The sequence below is a fragment of the Gymnodraco acuticeps genome, unplaced genomic scaffold (assembly GCF_902827175.1).
Source record: "Gymnodraco acuticeps unplaced genomic scaffold, fGymAcu1.1, whole genome shotgun sequence".
In the NCBI taxonomy this organism is placed as follows: Eukaryota; Metazoa; Chordata; class Actinopteri; order Perciformes; family Bathydraconidae; genus Gymnodraco; species Gymnodraco acuticeps.
Genome location: NW_022991027.1, coordinates 123,761 through 146,455, shown reverse-complemented (window position 1 = coordinate 146,455; position 22,695 = coordinate 123,761). Strand labels below are relative to the sequence as shown.

The following is a 22,695-nucleotide window of genomic DNA, read 5'->3' as shown; positions in this document are numbered from 1 at the left end:
TTTAAAGTAGAGACACTACATGCTGATATACACCTGAACATCAGCTGGAGAGGACTCTTTAAAGTAGAGACACTACATACTGATATACACCTGAACATCAGCAGGAGAGGACTCTTCAAAGTAGAGACACTACACACTGATATACACCTGAACATCAGCAGGAGAGGACTCTTTAAAGTAGAGACACTACACACTGATATAAACCTGAACATCAGCAGGAGAGGACTCTTTAAAGTAGAGACACTACATACTGATATACACCTGAACATCAGCAGGAGAGGACTCTTTAAAGTAGAGACTCTACATACTGATATACACCTGAACATCAGCAGGAGAGGACTCTTTAAAGTAGAGACACTACATACTGATATACACCTGAACATCAGCAGGAGAGGACTCTTTAAAGTAGAGACACTACACACTGATATACACCTGAACATCAGCAGGAGAGGACTCTTTAAAGTAGAGACACTACACACTGATATACACCTGAACATCAGCAGAAGAGGACTCTTTAAAGTAGAGACACTACATACTGATATACACCTGAACATCAGCAGGAGAGGACTCTTTAAAGTAGAGACACCACATACTGATATACACCTGAACATCAGCAGGAAAGGACTCTTTAAAGTAGAGACACTACACACTGATATACACCTGAACATCAGCAGGAGAGGACTCTTTAAAGTAGAGACACTACACACTGATATACACCTGAACATCAGCAGGAGAGGACTCTTTAAAGTAGAGACACTACATACTGATATACACCTGAACATCAGCAGGAGAGGACTCTTTAAAGTAGAGACACTACATACTGATATACACCTGAACATCAGCAGGAGAGGACTCTTTAAAGTAGAGACACTACATACTGATATACACCTGAACATCAGCAGGAGAGGACTCTTTAAAGTAGAGACACTACATACTGATATACACCTAAACATCAGCAGGAGATGACTCTTTAAAGTAGAGACACTACATACTGATATACACCTGAACATCAGCAGGAGAGGACTCTTTAAAGTAGAGACACTACATACTGATATACACCTGAACATCAGCAGGAGAGGACTCTTTAAAGTAGAGACACTACATACTGATATACACCTGAACATCAGCAGGAGAGGACTCTTTAAAGTAGAGACACTACATACTGATATACACCTGAACATCAGCAGGAGAGGACTCTTTAAAGTAGAGACACTACATACTGATATACACCTGAACATCAGCAGGAGAGGACTCTTTAAAGTAGAGACACTACATACTGATATACACCTGAACATCAGCAGGAGAGGACTCTTTAAAGTAGAGACACTACATGCTGATATACACCTGAACATCAGCAGGAGAGGACTCTTTAAAGTAGAGACACTACATGCTGATATACACCTGAACATCAGCAGGAGAGGACTCTTTAAAGTAGAGACACTACATACTGATATACACCTGAACATCAGCAGGAGATGACTCTTTAAAGTAGAGACACTACATACAGATATACACCTGAACATCAGCAGGAGAGGACTCTTTAAAGTAGAGACACTACATACTGATATACACCTGAACCTCAGCAGGAGAGGACTCTTTAAAGTAGAGACACTACATACTGATATACACCTGAACATCAGCAGGAGAGGACTCTTTAAAGTAGAGACACTACATACTGATATACACCTGAACATCAGCAGGAGAGGACTCTTTAAAGTAGAGACACTACATACTGATATACACCTGAACATCAGCAGGAGAGGACTCTTTAAAGTAGAGACACTACACACTGATATACACCTGAACATCAGCAGGAGAGGACTCTTTAAAGTAGAGACACTACACACTGATATACACCTGAACATCAGCAGGAGAGGACTCTTTAAAGTAGAGACACTACATACTGAAACACACCTGTGCATAACATCACTTGAATTGTTGCTTTATTTTCTTTTCAATTTCTATAAAAACTCTTATTTCACCCTTAAGTATTTCCAAAGATATCTGCAAGGATGAAGGATGAGTCTGTGGTTGTAACCCTCCTCTTCCTCCTCTTCCTCCTCCACAGATCTGAAACAGAGATGCCTCACAAAGATGTGCAACAAACTGTGACGGGCCAACAAAGAGCTGTTCATCCTCACAGAAGAGACTCAGGGGGACACGGGTCAGACTCCAGGGATCATCTGGAGGGACGTCTGAAGGTTTCATACAAAAGGGAAACGTGTTACACTTTCTGTCATTAGGTTGTTTTAGGGCCAAGAGGACTAAACGTTTGACTCGCTAAGGACACATAAGTCGGGGAACCTGAAACTAAAACCTATTTATGAAAACCATATTTAAAACCAAGCATTTCAATACGAACAGATTATTTTAAGGGATGGAAAAGAGTGTGGAACTTGAAAAGCAGAGATGTATAAATTGTTTCTTTCTAAATAAACCAATTTAAATTGTTCTTGTCTCCGTTTAGGATCATTAAATAGTAACAGGATGCTTCACAAAAACGTTGTCAAGCTCAAAGGATCATAATCAAGTACAGAATGACCGTGGGAAATATGTTGCATGTGTCCTAACCCTCACATCAGTTATGGTTCCCCCACCTTTATGCAATCAGGGGGCAAGGAGGTGAGATAAGTGTTCAGATGCTTCACTTGAGTAAAAGCACCAATACATGTTGTCGAAATACTTAAATGTGAATGTAAAAGTCAAGATCTTACTTGAGTAAAAGTACAAAAGTATTATCAGTGAAATGTACTTACAGTAATGTATAAAAGGCCAAAGTACTAATGGCCTTTATATGGTTATGTGTGGCCAATTTTTAGTCAAACAAACTAGTCATTGTGGTCTGAGAAGCTCAAGGTTCATTAGTCTACTTTTCCATACTCAAAGACGTGTTCCCACATAGGGCACATCTGTGGATGGAACTGAGCTTAAAGTGGGTCTTTTTGCATCCTCAGTTGAACAGATCTGTCCACGAGTCGCTCTAAGAACTGCTTCGGTGGAGGAGCGGCGGTTCAGTAATTGTATCTCGTATGCAACATGACATTTGACATCAACATGATGCACCCGTCCCTCACAAAGCCTCACTACCCCCCCTTACTAAACTGCTCTGTACTTTAGAGCGGCCCATTTTTAGTGAAATTCATTCTTTATTGTGGTCTGAGAAGCTCAAGGTTCATTAGTCTACTTTTCCATACTGAAAGACGTGTTCCCAGGGGCACATCTGTGGATGGAACTGAGCTTAAAGTGGTTCTTTTTACATGAATACTCAGTTGAACAGATCTGTCTATTAAATCCACAAGAGCTGCTTCAGTCGCGGTTCTGTAATGTTATCTCTGTAACATGACATGTGACACCTGATGCACCCGTCCCTCACAATGCCTCACTATCCCCCCTTCATTCGCTCCCTGTCATTAACCTTCCTCTGCTTCACTGCTCAGGTAGACATTGATCTAATGAAGTCCTTGGAGGATCAGATAAGACCGGTTCGACCCCGGGGTCACACATAAACCCCCCCATCGGACAAAGACCACTCTGTGGGTCCTTCTGTCCGGACCCTGCCTCTGTTAAAGCTTCAAATACCTGCACAGGAACCCACAGCATGATAATCTGCTGCTCAGGTGTCACTAAGAGTCCCAGCAAGGCTTTAAAGGCACCAATAGGTCTTCCTCCCTCTCTGTTGGCTGCTCATGCCTTACAATGACTCAGCGTTTAAACCTCTTTATTCCATGAAGTGACCACAACTTCCGCAGCCATCACCCAAACCAGAAGGTAAGATTGCATTCACTCACCGTCTGTTTGACCGCTCGACCTGTGATTTAAGCTTTTTGAAGTCATGATTATTGCTCTGTCATTTTGTGTTATAGATGATGGACAGGGATGAAAGTGGACAGGGCACTTTGACGTGCTTTCTCTTCTTCTTTTGGTTTTTCGGCACTTTTCTTGTCTGCTTTGGTCTCTGTTTTGCAAGCATTGACCCTACTAGTTTCCCCTCGTTCCTCCACTTGATTGTTGGCTTGTTAATTCATCGTTACTGGTCTCAATGTGTGGTGTTGTTGCTCTGTCATTACGTGGTATGGGGGATGAAAGTGGACAGGACTTTTTAACCTTTTTAATCTTCTTGTTTTGTTTTTTCTGCACTTTCCTTCTCTGGTTTAGTCTCTCCACATTCCTCCATGTGCACTGCCTTGTTTGCTGGCTTGTTAATTCATCATTACTGGTCTTCATTTGTGGTTTTGTTGTGCTGTCATTTGGTGTTTATGATTCTGATCAAAGTGGACAGGGCATCTTAGCCTCTTCTAGCTTCAGGTCTCACTGTATGATGCTGTTGCTCTGTCATTTTGTTCTTTAAGATATGATTGTGATGATAGCGGACAGAACACTTTGAGCTTCTTTGAGCTTCTTGTTTTGGTTTTTCTGCTCTTTTCAGTTTTCATCAAACAAGCTCTCAAAAAAGACTCTATAATTATTGCATTAAACAACAAATTCATATTAAAATGTAACGCAATTGTCCACAAGTGCGATAAGTATTTACAGGCCTTGACCCTACGAGTCTCTCCACATTCCTCCACTTTCTTTTGGCGGGTTGATTCATCGTTACATATCTTAATTTGTGGTGTTGTGTATACCTTATATGATTTTTTGATGAAAGTAGACTCTTAGCTTCTTGTTTTGGTTTTTATGACAATCTTTCTGTCCTTCATTGTTTCCAGCACCAGGCATCTGTTTTCCTTTTCATAATCTTTGATAAACCAACTCTGAGTTGCCAGAAGTACAATAATTGTACTCAAAATGTGCATAAATATGCGAACTAATGCCAAAACTGCCATAGTGTATGATAATTCAGCCATTGTTTGACGGTCATAATCAGATGCTTTCATTCTCACTTTACTTCTTTACCGCTTTTCAATCAGGCTATGATGTTGATTCAAGTTTCTTGCCAGAAAAGCTGTCGTTCTCGTTCCCGTTGCTCCTTTTAAGAAAGTTTGCAAAGAAGATGGCTAAAAACAATCTGGTTACACATTCAAAAAGTTGTTTAAATATCTTTTTTGGGGGAAATTACACAAAAATGCCTCTTGTGACTCAAGTGTCACAACATTTCTGTCAATGTAGTAATTGTGCAGTCAAGTCAAGGTACAATGCGCAAAATAAGAGCCTTTATTGCACTATAAATAGCACAAACGTCTCTCTGTTGTCAGTTGGATGCATTAGCGTTCACAGTTGAACACACCTCAGCTCCGAGGTGACATTAAACATTGAATAAAGCCTGAATATATAAAGCTTTAACGAGACGGACGACGTGATGATAGTTTATTTTAGTGAAATGTGCTCTGAGCCTGAATCACAGTAATGATAGACTTCGTCACGCTGAGCTCCTGGAAACCAGTAAAGAAACTGAACCAGCAAGCGAAAGGTCGTCCGTCTCCACTGTAATAACACAGGTAATTTATGGAGCTGCATCAGGGTGAATTCAGGTCTCCATAACAACAGGAACAAATAAATAAATGGTGGCTGTTCTGCTCCTCTGTGATGAGAACGTTTATTTCTTTGATTGACTTTAGTGTCCTCATATCCCCTGAGGGTGTGAGGGCAGGCTTTGAGACTAGTTTGTGTGATAGAGTTGTGGAGAGATCACGTATTTCTATAGCATCTCTTTCGTTCCCTCCGCAAAAATCTAATGGGATTTCTTCATGGGATGTTGGATTATTGCAGAAAATAATCTCAACCTTTTTTATACTTACGAGGCGACAGGAAAATGAAGATAAAATGCTCACTAATTTCTTGGTTTTAGGACTCAGTTCTGCAGCCCTCTTTAAGTGGAGCACATTTATACTCTCAGTGCTGCCCCCTGTGGTCGCACCGGGAATTACAACCACATGCGAAACAACATTATATTCAGACATATTCAAAATGTATTTTAGATTATTTTATGTTTGGAAAGAAGGCAAGAATCAGACAAAAATACCTACACATTGTATTAAAAGCTCCTGGCAATTGTTATTATTTCACTTCTCAATCGAACAGTGTTACTCAGTGGTGGATTCATCCATATTTGTTGGTTCCCATTTTCTAATCCCAATAACCAAGTGTCTTCTCTCCCTGAATGCAGATACAAGTCATGTTTCTGATATGGATTTTCATGCTATCTGCTCTTCCAAACGGTGAGTACCCTTCTACATTTCCAAAAACACAACCTGAGCTAGTCTTTTGACGTTGGTTACATAATGGCCGCTTCTATGTTTGCATGAGACGTCTTTCCTTAATACTGCAGACAAAAAGGGTTACATGTTATAAATATCTGAAAGCTGCTTTATATTTACCTCTTTTACTATATTTTCAAAATGTGGACGGAAAGATAGCTAATACCTTTTGACAATTGTTTACATTTACTGATGAAATAGATACGTTTTGTCAGATGAATTTGGAAAAGGTAATTTCAAATAGTTAGCCATTTGTCAGCATCCAGTAGAAGAAGAAAAATAAAAAGGTACCAGCAGAACCAGAATAAAAAGAACCAGAAAAACCGGATTAAAAATAACCAGAAGAACCGGATTAAAAATAACCAGAAGAACCAGATTAAAAATAACCAGAAGAACCAGATTAAAAATAACCAGAAGAACCAACTGGAAGAAAAAAGAACCAGAAAAACCAGAAGAAAAAAACAAAACAGAAGAACCAGAATAAAAAGAACCAGAAAAACCAGATTAAAAATAACCAGAAGAACTGGAAGAAAAAAGAACCAGAAGGAGAACCAGCAAACAACAGAAGAAGAAAACCCTTCATTATTCCCAAAGCAGATTCAATTCAATCTTATTTTGTGTTTTTTACGATGGTTTGATGTCTTTTGTGTAATTATCCCAATGTGGCATGATGTCATTTGTTTTAGTGCACTGATGTGTTCAATGTTAATGAAATCATGATGATAACAGTCTCCTCTCTGTCTGCAGCGCTGTGTGCCTCCATCTTCTGCCCGGACCCCGAGGCAAGAGACCCAAACACAGATCACATGACCGGTGAGGAGGAACATAATGTACTGAGACACAAGAGGCATGAGGCTGTAATTAGTATGAGAGAATTAATCAGCCAAGTCGTATTCGTTGGAGTTCAAACGATTAATAACGCAGCATTTCATATGAGGAAGAAAGGTCAGAGTGCTGATGGGGGTTCAGTGAGTTCATATGCAGCTAATTATACACGAGCTAACCGTATGCTAACATTTTGAACCAGGGGACACTAAAAAGTGATGCACACATCTGGGACCGGAGCGCTTGGTGATGTTCAGGATTATAAAGGGTGTTTTGGAACATTTGTGTTTTTACATCTGCTTATTTTCTTAAGCTGCAGCACGTTTCCCCTGATGGAAGACTTTAGGGTCATTGTAGCACGTTAGCATCTGTTAGCACTGTACTATACATCTAAACACATATTATGAACTGTGCTTATCTTTGACCATTTAAAATCCATTATTCTTTGTTTTGTGTTTGTCATTGTTTGCTCAGTACTAAAAGGTTGAAGTTCCACAATTCATTTTAATATTCATTCGACATGTTAATTATATCAGAAAGCGCTTCATGAGAGTAATTGCGGGATGATTCAATGTTCCCTTATGCAACATGAAAGTATCACGATATGTATCGGTCGAGTATCGGTAACGTTCAGTGGTATCGTTATAAAAAAAGTCAACGATATGCATCCCTATCTCCGTGTGCTCAGTCATTTGTTTCGTGGCAGTTAAATGTCAGCAGGTCAGACGGTAAATGTTCAGAGTGACACCTCGTAGCCCCATTAATGGTCTAGCTTCTATAACGCTGCTGATTTAGTGTGATATGTTGTTATGTTGTTGACATGAAGGTGGACTGTGATGTTCTCAGACACCTGTAGTCACAATCTGTGGCTTCACCTCACATGTGGAGAGCTGTCGACTCCTTCTTTTCCCGCCCTGCATGCTTCTTAGGTTCCTGCCAACAGCATTATCTGTGATTACATCTCTTCTGCTCCACACCTGCCAAGAGAAGGGAATGGGGTTTTACTCACAGCCTCTTCGTGTCTGTCTGCGGGTCAAATAAATCTGATTCTATGTATTTTACTTTCTCCTTAATATCAGTCAGAGGTGGAACAAGTACTTATATCCTGTACTTGAGTAAAAGTAGAAGTACTCAGATCCTGTACTTGAGTAAAAGTAGAAGTACTCAGATATTCTACTTGAGTAAAAGTAGAAGTACTCAGATCTTGTACTTGAGTAAAAGTAGAAGTACTCAGATCTTGTACTTGAGTAAAAGTAGAAGTACTCAGATCTGGTACTTGAGTAAAAGTAGAAGTACTCAGATCTTGTTCTTGAGTAAAACTAGAAGTACTCAGATCTTATACTTGAGTAAAAGTAGAAGTAGATCTTGTATTTGAGTAAAAGTAGAAGTACTCAGATCTTGTACTTTGTAAAAGTAGAAGTACTCAGATCTTGTTCTTGAGTAAAAGTAGAAGTACCAGAGTGTAGGAATACTCTGTTACAGTAAAAGTCCTGCATTCAAAATGTTCCTCAAGTGGAAGTAGAAAAGTATTCTCATCAAAATATAGTGAAAGACAGTAAAAGTATTCATTGTGCAGATTGGTCCATTTCAGAATAATATATATGATATGTTTTATAATGATTGATCATGAAAGTGTTCTCAAAGCTGGTGAAGGTGCAGCTAGTTTGAAGTACTTTGTATACTGCAGGGTAGCTGGTGGATTTACTCCAGGTGGAACTAAAGTCTGATTCAACACTTGATTAGATTTCACATCATTCATCCACATCTGTGTCTCTTGTTTCCCTCCTCTCGGTGCAGATTGTCTCGGCCTTCGCTTCACCTGGCTTCACTCGGTCTTCGATAACTTCCCCTCTCTGCTGAGTTTCTCTCTGAAGCTCCGCTGTGCAACGGGGATGTGTCCTCGAGACCTGGAGGATTACGGCTGCTCCTGCAGATACGATTCCTCCGGAAACCCTGTGGACCCTCTGGACAGGTGAGCAACACCCTGTAGATAAAAAACAGCATGGAGTATGGAGGTGGGCATGGGCCTATCGGGCGGGAAGAGTTTTAAAACTCAAATAGGCAGAAAGATCGAGACATGGCTAATGTTCTTAGTGGCCAAATGGTGGTACTACAACTTCCATGTCAGTCCGTGACGTCATTGGAGCCCAAAGAGACTTTTTCCGATTGACCTACACTATTTTAAGAGATAACAATTGTCAGAGGATCGGAGGAAGAAATCAAAACGTTGGGATGATTGGCCATGGATGTTTAATAAAAACTGGATACAGCGTTCGGGGTCTCGTTCTTTCCTACGAGAGCTGCTCATTGGCGCATGAGGACAAAATGGCCTGACATTCTCAAGAGCAAAACGTCACAGATTACCCATCATGCCTTGCTGTCAGAGCAGAAAAACCCGTATGTAGCTCATAGAGCGCAGTTGAGTTGCCCCTTAAGCCCCGCCCCCGAGCTCCTGCTCTCGGCTCACTAGAATGAATGGACAGAGAAAATAAATCAGAATTCGGCTTTTAGCTCATTTTACAACTTTAAGGACCTAATGATTCTAATAAAAGCTATAAAAGTGTTCATATTGGGTATATATTTAGATTAAAAAAATATCTGCTGATTTACAGACGTCTCTTTCCCGATGTAAGTCAATGGGAGAAAGTGTTTCTGGGCCAGGTGACGTCACGGACTGATTTGGAAATGGTAGTACCGCCGTTTGAGTCCGGAGCACTTCCTGGGGGCTTGGTCCCAGCCTGGTAAATGGTATTGTATAAAAGCTCTGAACCTACAACATGCTTCTGAGTAATCCCTGATCTCTTCTTTGCTTCAGCTGCTGTGAGACTCACAGAGTGTGTTATCAGAGCGCTGCCCCCTGCAGGCAGGCGCTGATCCCCCTCCCCAACAACTCCACCTGCTCAGCAGCAAACTCCAGCTGTGGTAAGACTTCCAGTGGAAAGAGACAGTGAGACATTTCTCAATCTAAATCGCAATCTTTATTCATTTATAGCACATTTAAAACAAACCTCAGTTGACCAAAGTGCTGTACAGGGAACAAATACAATATGGAATAACACAATAGGAGTGAAACAATAAAACAATGATTAAAAACAAGATAAAAAGCACAATAACTGGAAACATATACAAACATATAGAAATGTCAAAATGTCATGTTCAACTAGTATTTGGGGAAATGTGCTCATTAGCTCAATCCGTAGGGTGTTGGCTTGGCAATTTGAGAGGTGCTAATTCACCCACTGGGCTCTGCTGAGGTACGCTTTTATGTAATGTACTTTTTTATTTGCACCTTGAGAAATTATGAAGCCGGTAAAACTACACAAAACCGAGCTTAAAATGTAACATGTTTGTAGATTTACATTTTTGGTCATTTTACTTGAAGCATGAACTGCCACTTTTCAATCAAAGAAATACAGATGTTGTCAGTAGTCCTGCTGTATGTCTTTCTGGATGTGCATAGACTTGAATGAAAGCTCTTTTCTCTACCTCCAGATGCTGGTGACCGGTGCCAGCAGAGGTTTTGTGAATGTGACCAGGCGGCCATCGACTGCATGACTCGGAGCGAATACAACTCGTCTCTGAAAAACCTCCACGCGTCTTTCTGCACCGCGGAGAATCAAACCGGTAACATCATCAAACATCACCACAGGAAACACATCAGCCTTTTTACAACATAACAATTCACATTAAACAGAAAAGCATTACGGTGTTAAAAGAAACACATAAGAATGTAGTCATTGAAAAGGAGAATACCAATTAAAGACAAACTGAAATTGAACGAGACAGGTAGGAAATTCAAGATAGTAGTCGTAACAAAAGGGCGATACCTCCATAAACCTTTTTAAAAAATCATAATACAGAATAACTAAATAAGAAAAAGGAATTGAAGATACTAAGATTGAGTCTGCCTGATGACTTAATCTAAATTGAAATTAAATGTATATGTATTTATGTATCTAAATAGTTATCACCGCAATAAACCGTATATAATTTCGTCTTAATGTACAATATTTAATTTCACATTGTTCTTGTACATTTCATACTCTATGTACATGTATATAGACTTATTGCACTATTTTCTATTTGTATTTTTGTATTTATTCAAGTACAATAAAACCTGAAACACTGTATTTGACGTCATTTTTATTAAATGATAACATATTTTCATTTTTGTCAGTTTCAGATTCTGTCAGCATTAGCCTGGAGTCTGGATCTTTGTTAAGAGGAGCAGGTGAGTCTAAGTGACGTCAGTGACCTGAAGCTGACCTGAAACTGACCTGAAACTGACCTGAAGCTGACCTGAAGCTGACCTGAAACTGACCTGAAGCTGACCTGAAACTGACCTGAAACTGACCTGAAACTGACCTGAAACTGACCTGAAACTGACCTGAAACTGACCTGAAGCTGACCTGAAACTGACCTGAAGCTGACCTGAAACTGACCTGAAGCTGACCTGAAACTGACCTGAAACTGACCTGAAGCTGACCTGAAACTGACCTGAAACTGACCTGAAACTGACCTGAAACTGACCTGAAGCTGACCTGAAACTGACCTGAAGCTGACCTGAAACTGACCTGAAGCTGACCTGAAACTGACCTGAAACTGACCTGAAGCTGACCTGAAACTGACCTGAAACTGATCTGACCTGAAGCTGACCTGAAAATGACCTGAAACTGACCTGACCTGAAACTGACCTGAAGCTGACCTGAAACTGACCTGAAACTGACCTGAAGCTGACCTGAAACTGACCTGACCTGAAACTGACCTGACCTGAAACTGACCTGAAACTGACCTGAAACTGACCTGAAGCTGACCTGAAACTGACCTGAAACTGACCTGAAGCTGACCTGAAACTGACCTGACCTGAAACTGACCTGAAACTGACCTGAAACTGACCTGAAGCTGACCTGAAACTGACCTGAAGCTGACCTGAAACTGACCTGAAACTGACCTGAAACTGACCTGACCTGAAACTGACCTGAAAAAACTGACCTGAAGCTGACCTGAAGCTGACCTGAAGCTGACCTGAAACTGACCTGAAACTGACCTGACCTGAAACTGACCTGAAGCTGACCTGAAACTGACCTGAAACTGACCTGAAGCTGACCTGAAACTGACCTGAAACTGACCTGAAGCTGACCTGAAACTGACCTGACCTGAAACTGACCTGAAGCTGACCTGAAACTGACCTGAAGCTGACCTGAAACTGACCTGAAGCTGACCTGAAACTGACCTGAAGCTGACCTGAAACTGACCTGAAACTGACCTGACCTGAAACTGACCTGAAGCTGACCTGAAACTGACCTGAAGCTGACCTGAAACTGACCTGAAACTGACCTGAAACTGACCTGAAACTGACCTGAAGCTGACCTGAAGCTGACCTGAAACTGACCTGAAACTGACCTGAAACTGACCTGAAGCTGACCTGAAACTGACCTGAAACTGACCTGAAGCTGACCTGAAACTGACCTGAAACTGACCTGACCTGAAACTGACCTGAAAAAACTGACCTGAAGCTGACCTGAAGCTGACCTGAAGCTGACCTGAAACTGACCTGAAACTGACCTGACCTGAAACTGACCTGAAGCTGACCTGAAACTGACCTGAAGCTGACCTGAAACTGACCTGAAACTGACCTGAAGCTGACCTGAAACTGACCTGAAACTGACCTGAAGCTGACCTGAAACTGACCTGACCTGAAACTGACCTGAAGCTGACCTGAAACTGACCTGAAGCTGACCTGAAACTGACCTGAAACTGACCTGAAGCTGACCTGAAACTGACCTGAAGCTGACCTGAAACTGACCTGAAACTGACCTGAAACTGACCTGACCTGAAACTGACCTGAAGCTGACCTGAATCTGACCTGAAGCTGACCTGAAACTGACCTGAAACTGACCTGAAACTGACCTGAAGCTGACCTGAAACTGACCTGAAACTGACCTGAAAATGACCTGAAACTGACCTGAAGCTGACCTGAAACTGACCTGAAACTGACCTGAAACTGACCTGAAGCTGACCTGAAACTGACCTGAAACTGACCTGAAACTGACCTGACCTGAAACTGACCTGAAGCTGACCTGAAACTGATCTGAAACTGACCTGAAGCTGACCTGAAACTGACCTGAAACTGACCTGAAACTGACCTGAAGCTGACCTGAAACTGACCTGAAACTGACCTGACCTGAAACTGACCTGAAACTGACCTGAAGCTGACCTGAAGCTGACCTGAAACTGACCTGAAACTGACCTGAAGCTGACCTGAAACTGACCTGAAACTGACCTGAAAACGACCTGAAGTTTCAAGATTCAAGGCTTTATTGTCAGCACATTAGCTATGTAGCTATGTAGCTATTTGAATGAAAAAGTCCCAGGCTCCTCCAACAGAGCAAGATGAATATATATAGGACATAAAACAGATACAATAGTGCAAGAGAATGTTCTGAGATGTGCAAGTAAACACACATAGAATATAAATAGTGCAGGGAGAGTCTATGTACAAGTACATGGAATTATATATTAGATACATAATTAGCAATTTATGGATGTTCTGAGTCTGGTGAAACTGCCCGAAAGACGCCCGAAACACCGAGCGTCAGATCCACCAATCGATGAGGGAGAGCGAACATTGATGACTCACACACCTCTGCGTCTCTCAGCCAATTAAAACGCTGACCTCCTGACGGCTAATCCACGCTCAGAGAAACACTTTGATCCGTCTGACGAGAGGAGAGGTTGTTGAAGAGGAGACTTCAGAGGAGAGCTCTGTCAGAACGGATCAAATAAAGCTCCTGTGTTCGAATACATATCTCAGTTTGAACTTCAGATCAACTTTCATTTCCCTTTAACCCTCTGATGACGCGGCGTAGGGATGAAAAGCAGGTGTAACGTGCCTCATATGTCACTGAGGCCGGATAATCGTATAAACTAATGAGTTCAACTATAGATTGTACATAAAAAGTGGACCAAATAATGGTGACGTCACCCATTGGTTGGTGGTTTTTGACATGATTTCGGACACAATTACGCAAGAGGATGCAGGAAGGAGCAAATGACATTACCTTTAAAAAGTCATTTCAGTAAAAAAAAAACGTTTACAATTATCTTTCATGAACTGGAAAACCAACTGTGAAAGGGTTAAAGTAACCTGTCAATCACAAAGTAAATCATTTGACTCTAAACGGGATCATAATTTACAAAATGAACGTCATGGTGTGTTGAAAAAGACTTGAAACTAGGGATTGAGACAATAAACTCATCAGGAAACTGTAAGCTAATAAATCAAGAGAGAAGGAAGTTACATTTCTCATAGACTTCTATACATTTTGACCTCTTTTTGCAAACGTCGCCCCCTGCTGGATATTAGAGAGAATGCAGGTTTAAGGCTCTTTCAAATTAAAGCTCGGGTTCTTTCCTAAACTTCAATATTTCAAAAACAGCCTTTTTACAACATAACGATTCAGATTAAACAGACAAGCATCAAGGTATTTTATAAAAGAACAAATATAGTCATTGAAAAGCTTAGAGAATCCAAATTAAAACAAATCAAATCAAGTTTTATTTATTTAGCACATTTATAAACATGTTTGGTCGAGCCGAAGTGCTGAACATATAATAAAAACAGCCTACAGTAGAAACACTTTACAGCAAATACAACAGCACAGACCCTCTGTCCTTAGACCCTCTGTCCTTAGACCCTCTGTCCTTAGACCCTCTGTCTTCAGACCCTCTGTCCTTAGACCCTCTGTCCTTAGACCCTCTGTCCTTAGACCCTCTGTCCTTAGACCCTCTGTCTTCAGACCCTCTGTCCTCAGACCCTCTGTCCTTAGACCCTCTGTCCTTAGACCCTCTGTCCTCAGACCCTCTGTCCTTAGACCCTCTGTCCTTAGACCCTCTGTCCTTAGACCCTCTGTCCTTAGACCCTCTGTTCTCAGACCCTCTGTCCTCAGACCCTCTGTCCTCAGACCCTCTGTCCTTAGACCCTCTGTCTTCAGACCCTCTGTCCTTAGACCCTCTGTCCTTAGACCCTCTGTCCTTAGACCCTCTGTCCTTAGACCCTCTGTCTTCAGACCCTCTGTCCTCAGACCCTCTGTCCTTAGACCCTCTGTCCTTAGACCCTCTGTCCTCAGACCCTCTGTCCTTAGACCCTCTGTCCTTAGACCCTCTGTCCTTAGACCCTCTGTCTTCAGACCCTCTGTCCTTAGACCCTCTGTCCTTAGACCCTCTGTCCTTAGACCCTCTGTCCTTAGACCCTCTGTCTTCAGACCCTCTGTCCTCAGACCCTCTGTCCTTAGACCCTCTGTCCTTAGACCCTCTGTCCTCAGACCCTCTGTCCTTAGACCCTCTGTCCTTAGACCCTCTGTCCTTAGACCCTCTGTCCTTAGACCCTCTGTCCTCAGACCCTCTGTCCTCAGACCCTCTGTCCTTAGACCCTCTGTCCTCAGACCCTCTGTCCTTAGACCCTCTGTCCTCAGACCCTCTGTCCTCAGACCCTCTGTCCTCAGACCCTCTGTCCTCAGACCCTCTGTCCTTAGACCCTCTGTCCTCAGACCCTCTGTCCTTAGACCCTCTGTCCTCAGACCCTCTGTCCTCAGACCCTCTGTCCTTAGACCCTCTGTCCTTAGACCCTCTGTCCTCAGACCCTCTGTCCTTAGACCCTCTGTCCTTAGACCCTCTGTCCTTAGACCCTCTGTCCTCAGACCCTCTGTCCTTAGACCCTCTGTCCTTAGACCCTCTGTCTTCAGACCCTCTGTCCTCAGACCCTCTGTCCTTAGACCCTCTGTCCTCAGACCCTCTGTCCTCAGACCCTCTGTCCTCAGACCCTCTGTCCTTAGACCCTCTGTCCTTAGACCCTCTGTCCTCAGACCCTCTGTCCTCAGACCCTCTGTCCTCAGACCCTCTGTCCTCAGACCGTCTGTCCTTAGACCCTCTGTCCTCAGACCCTCTGTCCTCAGACCCTCTGTCCTCAGACCCTCTGTCCTCAGACCCTCTGTCCTTAGACCCTCTGTCCTCAGACCCTCTGTCCTTAGACCCTCTGTCCTCAGACCCTCTGTCCTCAGACCCTCTGTCCTTAGACCCTCTGTCATTAGACCCTCTGTCCTCAGACCCTCTGTCCTTAGACCATCTGTCCTTAGACCCTCTGTCCTTAGACCCTCTGTCCTCAGACCCTCTGTCCTCAGACCCTCTGTCCTTAGACCCTCTGTCCTTAGACCCTCTGTCCTTAGACCCTCTGTCCTCAGACCCTCTGTCCTCAGACCCTCTGTCCTTAGACCCTCTGTCCTCAGACCCTCTGTCCTTAGACCATCTGTCCTTAGACCCTCTGTCCTTAGACCCTCTGTCCTCAGACCCTCTGTCCTCAGACCCTCTGTCCTTAGACCCTCTGTCCTCAGACCCTCTGTCCTCAGACCCTCTGTCCTTAGACCCTCTGTCCTTAGACCCTCTGTCCTTAGACCCTCACATCGTACAAGGAGAAACTTCCGGAGAAAACCCACAGATTAAAATTAAAACAAACTCAAATTGAACGAGACAGGTAGATGGATAGTAGTCGTAACCACATAAGATTGCAGGTGTGTTCAGACCGAGGCATCCATTGTTATCAATCTTATAATTCATTGATTATGTGAACATTTGAGATGAAACTGATTTCTAGAGCATTTAAACACAGAGACTGAATTCCTCCTGTTTGTCCTTCTCAGACGATCTTTCTGCAGTGAACGACTCTCTGAGCTTCTTCCTCTCCAACTCTTCCTTCCTGTCTGCAGGTAAAACATGTTTCTGTATCCGAGTTCACGTTAAAAATATGTCTTACATGTTTATTTGTCAGACGCAGCTTGTAAACAGATTAAATTAACATTTAGATTGATTTTAAACAATTATCAAATGACAATTAACCGAGACTCACACAGCTGATTATGATATATTTGATTGTCTTTCCTGCAGACATGGACCCTCTGATGACCCTCAATAGCAGCGACTCCTGGGGGGGGGTCGGAAACCTCAGCACCCCCCCGCCCAGCAGCCAATCCCTGCTGAGAACTGCAGGTATAAGGGCTGTGATTGGCTGCAGGTCAAGATCAGTTAAAAATCACGTTATCTTTCTCGTATCTGGCGAAAGATGAAGGAACATCGTGTAATCCTTATGGTGCAAATAGGTCGTTTGAACAGAGGTCAATGCCTGTGTCATTTATACAGATACATCCCATTGAGATCATTGATCTCTTTTTCAAGGGAGACCTGCTCAAGTAGTTCCACATGAAACATAAATAGAACAACAAAAGGACATCATACAGCATGGCTCCAACGTCATCAACATGCATTCATTCACAGGACTTCAGATATTGAAGTTTTGCAATAAATGGCATAACAACGACAGGCTAGATTATGACTTTAAGACCTTTTAGTCCATCTCAGGGAGAATTGTCCTTAGAGCTTTGATTTTCTGCCCACCAGGGTCGGGCTGTATTTTATAAAACCTTGATCTTAAATCTGATCTTTTTCAAATAATTGTTTTAAGGGAAAATGTTAGGTTTCTATTCAGGATCATCTGCAAAACTTCCACCATGGGTTGTGCTCGATTAGGACTCAATTAAAGCTCTAACTTGAATGACAGGTAATCCTCCGACTTCTCCGACTTTATCCTTCTGGTAAATGTTATTTCTTTGTCCAATAGCTTTGCAGGTATTGGTCATTAATCCCATTAGCGTCACTCTCAGTTGTACTTTGCATGCTAGCACGCTAACTCTTATTGTGAATATGGTTTACAATATATCCAGTACTCAAGTTGTAAAAAAAAATCAGGGGGGATGGTGGATGTTATCATATGGGGACATAATCTGTGCTGATAACCCGCAGAGGGTGGGAGACCAACCAGCATAACGATAATTATTATACTCCTAAAACAACATGCATGTTATGGATGTTCAGATACTCCTGTCATTGCTCTTGACCAAGGCACTTCAGAATTAGAGTCGGTCCCCGGCTGCCATGGCACCACTAACATGTAGGGTCAAATGCAGAGGACAATTAGTGCAACATCTTTTTTTCACTTTAATTTAAAGGGGGGGAGGGGATACACAAATGTGGTTATAATGGAAGTCTATGGTACAAATCTTGTAGGTTAACAGTCTCTCATTTATTATTCAGATGATCAACTGATTACACTAATAATAAAGTCAAAATAGTTTTTAGAATATTGAATTATAGTGTATTTTTTCAAAAAAGCAGTTACTGGTATACGATCAAAACTGGTATCTAAAGGGTTACATTTGTATCGTAATTAATTAAATCATTATGTCAATTCTTCATGAAAAATGTGAGAAAAAAAATTAGAAAACAATTGATCCGTCATCATTTTATTGCAGTTCAAATATAAATATTTTATGTTAACATTCCCAATGTTACTTTTTTTAACAGGGCATTAAGTGCAAATTGAAATTGTTTACAAAATATGAAAATATATTAAAAGATTATACAGATAATACAAAATAGGACCAATGTTGTCAATGGCTGCCTCCTCCACTCTCCCCCATCTCCACTCTCCCCCATCTCATAGAAGTTTACAAAGATTTTCATAATCATGCTTTTTGGTCTCAATTTTTCTGGCTCTTGCTTTCGGATTGTTAGCTAAGCAATGGCTTTGAAGCCAAGCCTTGACATATACCTCTGGTCTGAACTTGTTCAGTGGAGGGCCAACACACTTGATGAAAAGCAACCTGACATGCTTTTTACCTCCAGGGAGCTTCTAGTTGTGGTTAAAATGTTCATCTGACTAAACCCACGTTCACACTCAGCTGTGGAGATGACCAGAGTGTTCACTGCTTGAAGGAGGGGTTTCAGCTCTTCTGGTGCTGGTGGTATCATTTCATCAACAGTGTTGAGTCTTACCAGCTAGCTAACACGAGAGAAAAACGTAGCTAAACTCCAAACTAAGTTGTTATTGCTGCTTATGTCCATAGATTCCAGCTTTGGTGACTAAAGTAATGAGTAATGACTAAGATTACTGACTCTTGACTTACCTGATATGTTATTTTTAGTATTTTTAAATATGAAGTCCCTCAGATCGCGTTGTCCTCCTGGTCGCTTGGCCATTGTGATGACCGTTACCTGCGCTTCTGGCATCGATCAAACAGGCGCATCACGGCGCTCTGGCGCCCTCTAGGGCACTCGCATAGTATAGCGTCAGTGACTTGGTAAAAATGTCATTGCGTGTGTGCGTGCTCCCTCGCTCACAGTATTTTACTCAAAATGCGCAAAATTAATGTTGAAATAGCAGAAATACCAGTGCCACGTTCATTGATAAAATTACATAAGGGATGGAAAGGGGGGATGGCAGTTTTAGAAGGGGGATGATTTTGACCGTTTTTATTTCCCCCCTCATCCCCCCTCAACTCGAGTACTGAATATATCTGCTTAGCATGAGCATGTTAGCGTATTTACTTTGAGCATTACACTTTTAGCATGTAGCTAAAATCCCAACTATGCCCAAGTAGGCTACAGCCTCAAAGTGCACAACTGTTTTCTTTTAATCATGCTAGCATGCTTAACTCTGATTGTGAACATGGTTTACTTCAATCAGGATTATTAGCAGTGTGATGTTGATCATGCTAACATAAGTATTTCGCTGAAATCAAAGCTTAGCACAAGTACAGCCTCAAAGAGCATCACAATCCTCTTTTTTAATCAAGCTAGCATGCTACACTCTGATTGTGAACATGGTATACAATATACCCGCTTAGCATTAGCATGTTAGGGTTGTTCATTTGAGTTCGCTAACGTTAGCATTTAGCTCAAATCACAACTATGCCCAAGTGTAGCCTCAAAGTGCACAACTGTTTTCTTTAAATCTTTTAAACAGTATTAAAACTATTAACTGAGTTGTGTGTTAATGTGAATGATCTGTCTTTCCAGAGGAGTTTCAGGAAGGTGAAGACGTTGCAGAGGAAGTAGAAGAAGAAGAAACAGTGCACACAAGTTTCATCTCGAGAGGTAAAACACTTTCTCCTCTCTGTGCGTTTACTTCCTGTTTTCCTCTGAAATACTTTTCTGGCGATCTTGTTTTTCCCAAGCTGCTCATAATTACATTTGGCTCGAGCTGACCATCATGCAGCTTCTAGATCTCCAGAAATAATTTCCCTGCTGTTCTCCTCCTGCTGCATGACTCACATTACGCCGCTTTCAAAGGCTTAGATGAGGCTGTGATGGAGAAAACACTCAGGAATACAAGCAGTATTTTAGTTTTGGATATGAAGAAGAACAGTTGCTGATGTTTGTTACATTTTATTTCCATGAAGTGATCGTTTTTTCTGAAACAGCTTTTAACTGGGCGGGGAAATTCTGTTTTATTGTGTTGCACTGTTGGAGGAGCCTGTGACCTCTCCTGCTGATGTTCAGGTGTATATCAGTATGTAGTGTCTCTACTTTAAAGAGTCCTCTCCTGCTGATCTGCAGGTGTATATCAGTATGTAGTGTCTCTACTTTAAAGAGTCCTCTCATGCTGATGTTCAGGTGTATATCAGTATGTAGTGTCTCTACTTTAAAGAGTCCTCTCCTGCTGATGTTCAGGTGTATATCAGTATGTATTGTCTCTACTTTAAAGAGTCCTCTCCTGCTGATGTTCAGGTGTATATCAGTATGTAGTGTCTCTACTTTAAAGAGTCCTCTCCTGCTGATGTTCAGGTGTATATCAGTATGTAGTGTCACTACTTTAAAGAGTCCTCTCCTGCTGATGTTCAGGTGTATATCAGTACGTAGTGTCTCTGCTTTAAAGAGTCCTCTCTTGCTGATGTTCAGGTGTATATCAGTATGTAGTGTCTCCACTTTAAAGAGTCCTCTCCTGCTGATGTTCAGGTGTATATCAGTATATAGTGTCTCTACTTTAAAGAGTCCTCTCCTGCTGATGTTCAGGTGTATATCAGTATGTGTTGTCTCTACTTTAAAGAGTCCTCTCCTGCTGATGTTCAGGTGTATATCAGTATGTAGTGTCTCTACTTTAAAGAGTCCTCTCCTGCTGATGTTCAGGTGTATATCAGTATGTATTGTCTCTACTTTAAAGAGTCCTCTCCTGCTGATGTTCAGGTGTATATCAGTATGTAGTGTCTCTACTTTAAAGAGTCCTCTAAAAGCAGAATAAGGCCTCTTTAAACTCTTTCACCTTCTCTTTTTCAGATTCAGCTCTGGTCGGTCTCGGATCAGAATCAGAGCCAATCAAAACATCACAACTGAGCTTTGAAGACAAAAACACAGAAACACCTTCAACATCCTCCCTTCAAACTACAACTACAACTCCTCTGAGGACTACAACTCCTCTGAGGACTACAACTCCTCTGAAGACTACAACTCCTCTGAGGACTACAACTCCTCTGAAGACTACAACTCCTCTGAAGACTACAACTCCTCTGAAGACTACAACTCCTCTGAGGACTACAACTCCTCTGAGGACTACAACTCCTCTGAAGACTACAACTCCTCTGAAGACTACAACTCCTCTGAAGACTACAACTCCTCTGAAGACTACAACTCCTCTGAGGACTACAACTCCTCTGAGGACTACAACTCCTCTGAAGACTACAACTCCTCTGAAGACTACAACTCCTCTGAGGACTACAACTCCTCTGAGGACTACAACTCCTCTGAAGACTACAACTCCTCTGAAGACTACAACTCCTCTGAGGACTACAACTCCTCTGAGGACTACAACTCCTCTGAAGACTACAACTCCTCTGAAGACTACAACTCCTCTGAAGACTACAACTCCTCTGAGGACTACAACTCCTCTGAGGACTACAACTCCTCTTAAGACTACAACTCCTCTGAGGACTACAACTCCTCTGAAGACTACAACTCCTCTGAGGACTACAACTCCTCTGAAGACTACAACTCCTCTGAGGACTACAACTCCTCTGAGGACTACAACTCCTCTGAGGACTACAACTCCTCTGAAGACTACAACTCCTCTGAGGACTACAACTCCTCTGAAGACTACAACTCCTCTGAAGACTACAACTCCTCTGAAGACTACAACTCCTCTGAGGACTACAACTCCTCTGAGGACTACAACTCCTCTGAGGACTACAACTCCTCTGAGGACTACAACTCCCAGAGAGCCGACACCAACCAACCTGAAGGAGTCATCTGAGGAAGCTGATAAAGAAATAAGAGGTTTTGGTCCTTTTGTGAAGTTTTTCAGACTTTTTTATCAATCAAATGTTTTGTATCTGCACATTTTAACCTTTCTATCATACTTATTTTCATTTAACGAACGTGTTTAGGCATACAGTATATCAAAAACATTTAACAAATAGTTAAAAAGATAGGAAGTGGCTAAAATATACAGTTGCAAGAAAAAGTATGTGAACCCTTTGGAATGACCTGGATTTCTGCATAAGTTGGTCATAAAATGTGTTCTGATCTTCATCTAAGTCACAACAATAGACACACACAGTCTGCTTCAACTAATACCACACAAACAATGATATGTGTTCATGTTTTCATTGAACACACCATGTAAACATTCACAGTGCAGGATGTGAACCCCTAGGCTAAAGACTTCTTCAAGAGCTGATTGGAGTCAGGAGTCAGCCAACCTGGAGTCCAACCAATGAGACGAGACTGGAGGTGTTAAAGCTGCCCTGCCCTATCAAATACACACCAGTTTTGAATGTGCTATTCTTAAGAA

At 41.9% G+C, this 22,695-nt stretch overlaps 1 protein-coding gene and 1 pseudogene across 2 annotated transcripts in view; both read left to right on the top strand.

Annotated features, from left to right (window-relative positions):
* Positions 1-2,167, top strand: part of LOC117559544 — a 28,537-nt pseudogene extending 26,370 nt beyond the window's left edge.
* A 1,379-nt stretch (positions 2,168-3,546) lies between these two features.
* The window catches only part of LOC117559548 (mucin-2-like), a 35,548-nt gene continuing 16,399 nt past the window's right edge, over positions 3,547-22,695 (top strand). Inside the window, exons 1-11 of one of the 2 annotated variants that reach the window (XM_034236343.1) lie at positions 3,547-3,768; positions 6,107-6,158; positions 6,945-7,010; positions 8,820-8,994; positions 9,838-9,944; positions 10,515-10,646; positions 11,206-11,253; positions 16,718-16,783; positions 16,962-17,063; positions 19,929-20,006; positions 21,186-22,178. In XM_034236343.1, the coding sequence (XP_034092234.1) occupies positions 6,116-6,158; positions 6,945-7,010; positions 8,820-8,994; positions 9,838-9,944; positions 10,515-10,646; positions 11,206-11,253; positions 16,718-16,783; positions 16,962-17,063; positions 19,929-20,006; positions 21,186-22,178 (1,810 nt within the window). In that variant the 5' untranslated portion in view covers positions 3,547-3,768; positions 6,107-6,115. Of the gene's footprint in view, positions 3,769-6,106; positions 6,159-6,944; positions 7,011-8,819; positions 8,995-9,837; positions 9,945-10,514; positions 10,647-11,199; positions 11,254-16,717; positions 16,784-16,961; positions 17,064-19,928; positions 20,007-21,185; positions 22,179-22,695 lie in introns of both variants that reach the window. The other variant, XM_034236342.1, reaches the window with a different exon arrangement.